Genomic DNA, 9,033 nt, shown 5'->3' with positions numbered 1-9,033 from the left:
ATATAATACATAATATATATAAAATAATTAATAATATTATATCACATTTAAATTTTATTTTAATTTATGTTATGTATGTGATGATGGTTATATAAATTTTAAAATTTAGTTTTATTTATTGAATTTTAATAATTATAGATATAGATAGAGACAAAACAGATACTCACAAAAATAGATTAAGGTTCAACTTTTTACTGCTCGTAAATAGAAGTGGAACGAATTTTATATGAATTATTGTAGAGTGAGACGGAATCAAATAGAGTAAAAACCCACTCCTACTCGTCCCGTTGCCACCATAGTCGGAATAGGTAGTATGTAGAATAATGATGATGAGCCTGACGGAGCACATATCATCAATTTTCACGGATCTATTATGGATGAAGAATCGATCATAGGCCTCACATGTGTGTTAGAAGAACCTAAGCCATCTCACACTATGGGTAACAACAACAACAAAATTACAACATATGTATCATCAATATGCCCACCTTCACATAATAACTTGTACAAATTAAAGCCTGAACCAGTACGGCCTTCTAGCAACTCATCACCACCGTATTAATTATACACATTCTCCACATTAGGTTTTTACAATGCGGCAAGGTCTTATAGTTTGGAAATTTTTAATTAGTTTCAAGGTATTTTACAAAAGGAGATATTTTAGTCTTGGAGGTTGTTCTCTCTTGAAGAAATAATTATTTCACAAACTCCATACCCTATTTAAAGATTATTGATTATATGCCCTATTATTCTAGCATTTTTTTTGGTTTCGGAAAAAGAATCTGACTTTAATTTCTTTAAGCATATATGGTCCACTTGATGAACATAAAAGAATATAATGTAGTTGTTGCAGCACAAGGTAACACACAATTATATCTAGCCGTGTTTGAGATATTTTAAATTAAAATAATAAAAAAAATTTAAATGTATGGATACACTGATTTTTCAATTATTTTTAACTGTTAATTTTAATTCTAAAATATATATATATATAATATATATAATTAAGATTAATAGTTAAAATTCACTGAAATATTAATATAGGCTAAAATTTTTATATATAGACCATTTTAATGTAAAATACAAAAATATTTAATTATTTTAATATTTTACATAATTGTGGTGATACATAAAACGTTATTGACGTTTTATAATAAAAAAATTTAATTATAAAAGAACAAAATGTCATTGAGATTTTATAATAAAAAATATTATTATAATTATTAAAACACAAAACATCATTGATGTTTTGTTAAAAGAATATTATTAAAAAAAATATAGGTAAACAATGAAAATACTAAACAATGTGAACAATAGATATATCGAATATTCATTTCACTAGGTGTACAGATGGTTATTTTGATATTAAAATTTAAGTGGATAATTTAGAGATGTAATGTATTTTTATTTAATTGGTGATTGTTCATGTTGTTCAAAATGATCATTATTTATCTAGTACTTCCCTTATTTTAATTGAAAAAATACATAACGTCACTGACGTTTTATAAATGGTCATAGTATTCAACACACAATTTGATTTATCAAAAAAGATTCCACCCTTAATAATCCAATATTAAAAAAAAAAATACCAATATACCAGTATATTTGAAAGTTTTTTAAAAATAATAGCTACCGTAGCTAATGGTATACATAATTGTAATGACGTGATTGTGATGCTGAACAATTTCATCCATATCTGTATGTTTACTTGAGACAAAAAATTATTGATATGAAGTCGGCAAGGTAAGAAAATTTGAAAGAGTTAGCTGAATGTGTGTGTAGGACCGATCCATTTGATTCCTCTGACCAAGAATGATTAAAGTTTGAATTGATATGTGGGGGACTTCATTTTTGACCCATCTATACATATAAGGGTCTATTTGAAGCAAGCAAGATAAAATGCCAATCCGCAACAGATTTTCTCTTTGGCGGCAGATAATCAAGAATCCATTTGAAAACATCTCCTTATACCAATTTTTGTTTACAACGCTAGCTGGCTATGTAGTTTTGTTTTTGTTTCCTTTTTAATATAAATAAAGCTTAGTGTGAGAGAATGTATCGTTAATTAGAATAGGCAATCACTTTTTCCAATGATTTTATTACGTCCTAGCATGTTTATCACTATATACAAGCTTAGGTGACATGCATTCTGTGGATGTTCCACGTGGATCGGTGTTATGACCAAAAGACAAAGAAAAATGGATCCAGCAGTAATGCCATGTCGTCCATATACTTTCATTCAACCCTAGAAAATTCCCTAAATACTATAAAAACCTGACATCATAATTAATTAATAAAATAAGATAGAGCGTATCCCGATCCCAGTTAAAATACAAATAAAATATAGACTCCTTTAATTTTACTGTGTCGGGCCAGATAACATTATGTTATTTTAAAGGGAGCTTCATATATATAGGTTTGGGACCTCTATTATTTACATTGGTACGAATGACAGAGTGTATTGTACGCAGAGTAGAGTGTTTGATACAAATGACGCAGCATGCCAAATTAGAGGTTGATTGAAAAAGCTTTGGGAGTTTGGATTTTGATCGAAACTAGACAATAATGTATGTATTAGAAAATAATACGTAATAAAATTAGTAAGATAAAATTAAGAAGAAAAAAAGTAGGTACATAAAACAAAAAAGTACCAATGGAGATTGAGTACAGCAGAAGGTGTTAGTCTGTGGTTGAATGATTATTATTGGATATCCATTATTATTTGTAATAATAGTAGGCAAAGAAAGCATTATTATTATTAAAGAGACGTAGTTATGTGTGGTGGTGGGGTTTGAAGTTTAATTTGAATTAATTTGGAAAAGTAAATGTTAGGGGTGTAGAAATCTGAAATCCATAATATATGCGCATGAGTCCAGAAGATATAAGTAAGCGCCCGTTACATGCGCCAATGGGAACTGAAATTGTCATTGTTTTACCCTATCCTCCATAATTCACCCTGCTGTCTCCTCCACCTTTTAAGCGTATGTAGTAGAGACTAGAGAGAGTGGTGTAATATCAATTTGTCACTTAGTCACGTGAGAAAGACCACTCTCCTCTCTACGACTACCGTATTTGGAGGAGGATGTTTTTTTTGTTTCTCTCCAGATTCCATCTCCGTATAGGTGCGTTGGGTTTTGCTTAATTTAATCATGTGATTAGATTGGGTCAGCCCCGCCTTCAAACAAAACACATGTAGTAATCAGAAAAGATATCTTTATAAACAAGAGTTGGGTGGTGAGTGGTGGTGGAGGTGAGAGGTCAATGAAGAAAGCAAGGCTTAGCAAAAGCCCTGAAAAGAAAGCAGGGTGATTACATAATTAAAAGCAACACCCTCTCTCTCTCTCTCTCTCTCTCTCTCTCTTCCTTTTTTAAAATTGTTCATTCTAGCTAGCTAGGTCCGGGTAAAGCTGAAACTCCACTACTACTATTGCAAGCGTATCCTGTACAGCAATTTATTGTTTAACTTCTCACCACCATCATCATCATATATTATTCCTCATGTTAGACAACACCATCAATACTGCTTCTTGTTCTTCCGATGCCCAAAACCTCCCTAACAAAAGAAAAAGAAGACCCGCTGGAACCCCTGGTAATTAATCAAATTCAATTTCATTTTGCATAGAACTATATAATTCATTTATTCATGATGAGCTTCATTCATTCGCAGATCCAGATGCAGAAGTGGTGTCTCTGTCTCCCAAGACGCTGCTGGAATCGGATCGTTACGTGTGTGAGATCTGCAACCAAGGGTTCCAGAGGGACCAGAACCTGCAAATGCATAGGAGGAGGCACAAGGTGCCCTGGAAGCTTCTCAAGAGGCAAGGAGGAGGCGGTACAACCATCATGAAGAAGAAGGTGTTCGTGTGTCCGGAACCCAGCTGCTTGCACCATGACCCGTGCCACGCGCTGGGTGACCTGGTGGGGATCAAGAAACACTTCAGAAGAAAGCACAGCAACCACAAGCAGTGGGTCTGCCATAAGTGCTCCAAGGGTTACGCCGTTCAATCCGATTACAAAGCTCACATCAAAACCTGTGGCACCCGTGGCCATTCCTGTGACTGTGGCCGCGTCTTCTCCAGGTTCCCTTTCTCTCTCCTCTCGCTCTTCAAACCCTAAAATTCTTTGCACTGCTCTGTTATATTATAATACTATACAACTTTTTTAAATATATTGTTTTGTATGTAAAGCATGAATAAATTAATAAGGATTTGCTATCTTGGTTTATATAAGATCATTAACATATAGTGTATGTTGGTGATATGGATATAACAGTAACAGATTAAATGAAATATTTCAGGGTGGAGAGTTTCATAGAACACCAGGATGCGTGCACTGTGAGGCAGCACCGACCACTGCAACCGGCATGCTCTTCAAGAACAGCTTCAAGCACAAGTCCATCCAGTGACGCTAATTTTACCGTCACTGCCCCACTGCAACCACTTCCACCACCACCGCCACCACTGCCATCACCTTCAGAGATTCACAGGAACAATAGTAATACTCACAACTTGGAACTTCAGCTCCTACCTACTTCAATAAACTCTCATCAAAACCACGAAACCCGCTTGAGACTCGCAATAGGTGGGGACAATGGGAGGAGTGTTGAAGAAGAAAGGAACAATAACAATAGTGTAATGATGGTGGGTGATTCTTCTTCCACATTGGAAGTGGCAAGGTTGAAGGAGTGTGCAGGACAGGAGCTGAAGTTGGCAATGGCGGAAAAGGCCTATGCAGAAGAGGCAAGGAGAGAAGCGAAACGGCAGATTGAGATAGCTGAGCTTGAGTTTGAGAATGCAAAGAGGATAAGGAAGCAAGCACAAGCTGAGCTTGGAAAGGCTGAAGCTTTGAGAAAGCAAGCCATCAAGAAGATGACTTCAACTCTCATGGAGATAACATGCCATGCTTGCAAGCAAAACTTTCACTCTTCCAACAATGGCGTTGGGGTTCCGTCTGAAGAGACCTCCATTGTAATGAGTTACATGTCATCAGCAAACAACACTGATGATGGTGAAGCAGAATAGTCAGTCACATATATAACCCCTTTAATTGTATTATGCCGTTTAGAAAGAAAAGAAAAGAAAAGATGAAAAAGGTTTACGAGCTAATTGAGTAGTGATGGTTGTTTTCTTCTTTTTCTGTTTTCTTTTTACTCTTGGCTGTCTGAAAATTTGTTGTATGATTTAGAGAAAGTTCATATTCTTTATTAATATTGTGTTGTTGTCATCGATCGTGAGATGCAGTGCTTAGGAGTTTGAGTACTGACAAGGTTTGATTAAAGGTCCTGAGTAGTTGTAACTTAATTAATTGTTTTGTTCATTTGACATAGCTAATAGAATTAAGGATGATGACAAGTTAACTTTACTCTTTAGAAGAAAATAAAATAAGGAAGGAATGATTATAGAGACAATGGATATTAATGTTGTTGATATATTAATTGAAGGAGACATGTGACATTCATCTGGGTGAATGATAGCAGTGAGGGTTGGGGCCTGGGACCATCCAAAGGGGGGTATATCTCCCTTTTGAGGTCGAATTTAATGTGGGAGGAATAGAGAGGGTGAAAGATGGAGGGTCATTTTCACTGCATATATATGAAATTGAATGCATATATGTATATAAAATAATACATATAGACGCCATGCCATGTTTTTCAGTGCCAGAGTTGAATGGGTGCACTCGTCCCTCTCAACGCAAACAAACGCACACAAGCCTCTAAACACGCACATACTTTTAACACCACACTCGGAGCTTGCAGTGTCAGCACCCTAGTGGGGGTTACAGTACCTTTTTCATTCAATAATGCCACGCCCTCCATTCATTTCTTTTAATCACTTTTCTCTACTACCTGCTAAACTAAACACATTCATTATCAAATTAAACTAAATAATTCAAATTTTGAATTCTGCATATATAACAAACATGTTAACTAAACCTTAAAGCAACTAGACGTCTATATTCCCCTATTGGAACATCCGAACATGGAAGGGAACTTTTGTGCTCTTGAAAGAAAAAAAGAAAGCAAATTAGGTTTAGCTTTTTCTTCTTTTGGAGTCAATGGATGGAATTACGTAGTTGCTTTTTAAATTGACTTTTAATATTATAAAGTGAAAACATTGTCATCTTATTAACTTTGAAGGTTTCAACTCCAGTACTTGTTATATTTTTCTTTAGGAAGAGGATAGGTAGATAATAAAAATATTAAAAAAATATGAATAATGGATGTATTGGATGTTCAATTCAATGTGTTTTTATTTTATTAGGTCAATTTTAGAGCTCATTGTTTACATTGTTCACAAAAATCATTCTCTACCTAACAAATTACGGGTTATACTAGGTAACCAATAACTTTCTTGAACAACATGAATAATTACCAATCAAATCAAAACACACTACACCTTCAAATTATCCACCTAAATCTTAATATTAGAATAATCATCCGCACACCTAATGAAATGAACATCCAATATATTTATTGTTCATGTTGTTTAATATTTTCATTATCTACCTGTACTTTTCCTTAACATTATTAATTTACTGAATTTTTAGATTTGTTTTATCATACCATACGCTTACTATACACAAACACTATTTAAAGCATGTTTTAATTTATAAAAATTTTCAACATTGGTATGTTCAAGGGATATTTATTTAACAAAAATTAATTGAAGAAATTAAAATCAATTTGATTTCTCTGTGAATTAAAAATAAAAGTGGACAAATAAGTAGATATTATTAGAAGAAGAGGGTTACAGCATGCTCTTTATTTTTGGTTAAAAGATGGCGATGCATAGTCAAATATTATAATTTGCTTACAATTTATACAAATTTATATTTACAGCACAATAGGTTGATAAATTTAATAAGAGGTATTTTTTGGTATTTAGATTGAGTGTATGTTACAAATTATCGCTTTATAACTCTTAGTCAGGAATTCGGTTTGGATAGAGTAATTACTCATTTAAAATTACGTTAAAAAAATTTGATTAGAATAGAATGATTATTTAATTTTGTAATTCTGTTATATTAATTATCTTTTTAGTAAAATATTTGATAACTTTTTATCAATATTGTAAATTTTAGAGAAAAGGATAAATCAATTTCTGACTTTTTGGTCCGCGGACATTTAAATCTATGAAGATTTAAAAATACATTTAGGTTTTTGAGCCCTTCAAAAGTTTGACATATCGATCCTTGAGTCTAATTTGTTCAATTTTAAAAATTCTCTCACGTGTGCATCCGTCAGTACAACGAGAATCATGTTTAATTTTTTCGTTAAGTCTGACAGGCCCAAGTGAACATGAGGGATTTATATATCCAATTTTCGAAAAGATCAAAAACTTAAATATATTTTCAAATTTTCAAAAATTTAAATGCTACAAATCAAAAGGTCAATGAACTATTTCTCCTTTCTCTAAATTATAAGGTTGTATTCACACGCTTAGTTTTTTAGTAAATACAAGTTAAAAAATAGAAAAATTTTAGGAAATCAGTATTTTTATTAAAATTTAGTCAATTTTTAATCAACAAAAAAAAATAAGTAATTCCATATTATTAAATGTAATCTTATACTATTAAAAATATTAATAATAACTAATTAATAACTATAAATCATAAAACTTACTGCCATGCCTGCTACTCCTCTAAAAAATATGGTAACATACGGTTACCTAATTTATACGGGTAGAAAATATGCATTTAAACTCTTTGTAATATGTATTCTGTTATTTTTGTTATCCGGCCCGTATTATATATAATTTATTGTTGCATTTTAATTTATGATTACATCTTTATTACCATATATATATAAACAAAGTTAAATTATTAATTACATCTAATGTTATACTTATTAATCATTATTTGTTATATAATAATATTTTGATGAATGGATCTATCCGACAATTAAAAAAATATTTAAGTGACATAGTACATACTATCATTCAATGAAACATGAAAGATAGAAGGAACACATCTAACATTAAATAAAAGTGATACATACACTGAACAGGAAATATATTACTATAAATAGAGAGTCGAATTAACTCACTATTCTTGTTTTCGATGTATCTTTTAAGTATGAATTGTATGCTTTTTTTTAAGACGTATCATCTTGGGATAGGCTTACTACTTAGATGCTTTCAGCAGTTATCTGTTCCACACTTGGCTATCCAGCGTTTACCGTGAGCACGATAACTGACACACCAGAGGTGCGTCTTTTCCGATCCTCTCGTACTAGAGAAAGGTCCTCTCAATACTCTAACGTATGTACACTAAAAATAACTTATCAAATTAATTATTGTATATACGTTATGATTAATTTTGAATTTTTATTTTTTATATACAGAAAATTTAGTTGTATGCTTTCAGATATAAAATAGCTAGACTTTTGTTCATGTTATTTCTAGGATTCGAATCTTTTTCTTTTCATAGAAAGATCTTTGGCTCGCTTACCATTAAGTCTTTATTAAAAAGCGAAACTCTTAATAAGTGCTTTTCAGATAAAAGAAAGTTACTTTTTGTATCAAAGTTAAAGACTTTACTTAGACTACTGTATGATGAGTATGAAAGTATATGTTGATGAAATTAGTTATTATTATAAAAAGAAAGAAATAAAGTAAAATGAATTAAAAAGGAGAAGACAAAAAGAAGAAGAGGAGGCAAAGTGGGGGATGGAGTTGGGAGACTGTTGTTTGACAATTCAAAGGGGAAGTTGCTGAATGAGAAATGGGGAGAGGGGGTTACACTGTTAATCATGAATACTTTGTTGGGACCACGTGCAACCTCTTCTCCTCTTTACTTCTTTAATTTCCGCACCTTTTAATGCATCCCCGCTACTATCTACCACCATTTAGGGGATGCTGAAATTCTCCCAATTACGGGAGTCTTATTTGCAAAAATCGTTTGAGATTAAATTGTGAGATTTTTTTTTGTTAGAAACAGCGTAAAATTTCTCTCAGAGATTCGAGTGGAGATTCTTATTCTGTCTCTACTACTTTCTAAAATTCATAAATTTATTTAATAATTTATTTTTTATAT

At 32.2% G+C, this 9,033-nt stretch overlaps 1 protein-coding gene across 1 annotated transcript; it reads left to right on the top strand.

Moving 5' to 3' along the window:
• Nucleotides 1-3,364: 3,364 nt before the first annotated feature.
• Nucleotides 3,365-5,316, top strand: LOC107482059 (zinc finger protein SHOOT GRAVITROPISM 5; the record flags this gene model as incomplete). The annotated part of the gene is given in 3 exon segments (XM_016102439.3): nucleotides 3,365-3,589; nucleotides 3,668-4,079; nucleotides 4,298-5,316. Coding segments are annotated over 3 exon segments (1,227 nt in total). The 3' UTR covers nucleotides 5,022-5,316.
• Nucleotides 5,317-9,033: the final 3,717 nt, after the last annotated feature.

This window comes from Arachis duranensis, chromosome 3 (genome assembly GCF_000817695.3).
Source record: "Arachis duranensis cultivar V14167 chromosome 3, aradu.V14167.gnm2.J7QH, whole genome shotgun sequence".
In the NCBI taxonomy this organism is placed as follows: Eukaryota; Viridiplantae; Streptophyta; class Magnoliopsida; order Fabales; family Fabaceae; genus Arachis; species Arachis duranensis.
Note: the sequence above shows the minus strand (reverse complement) of the source record. Positions and strands in the feature narration are given on the sequence as shown.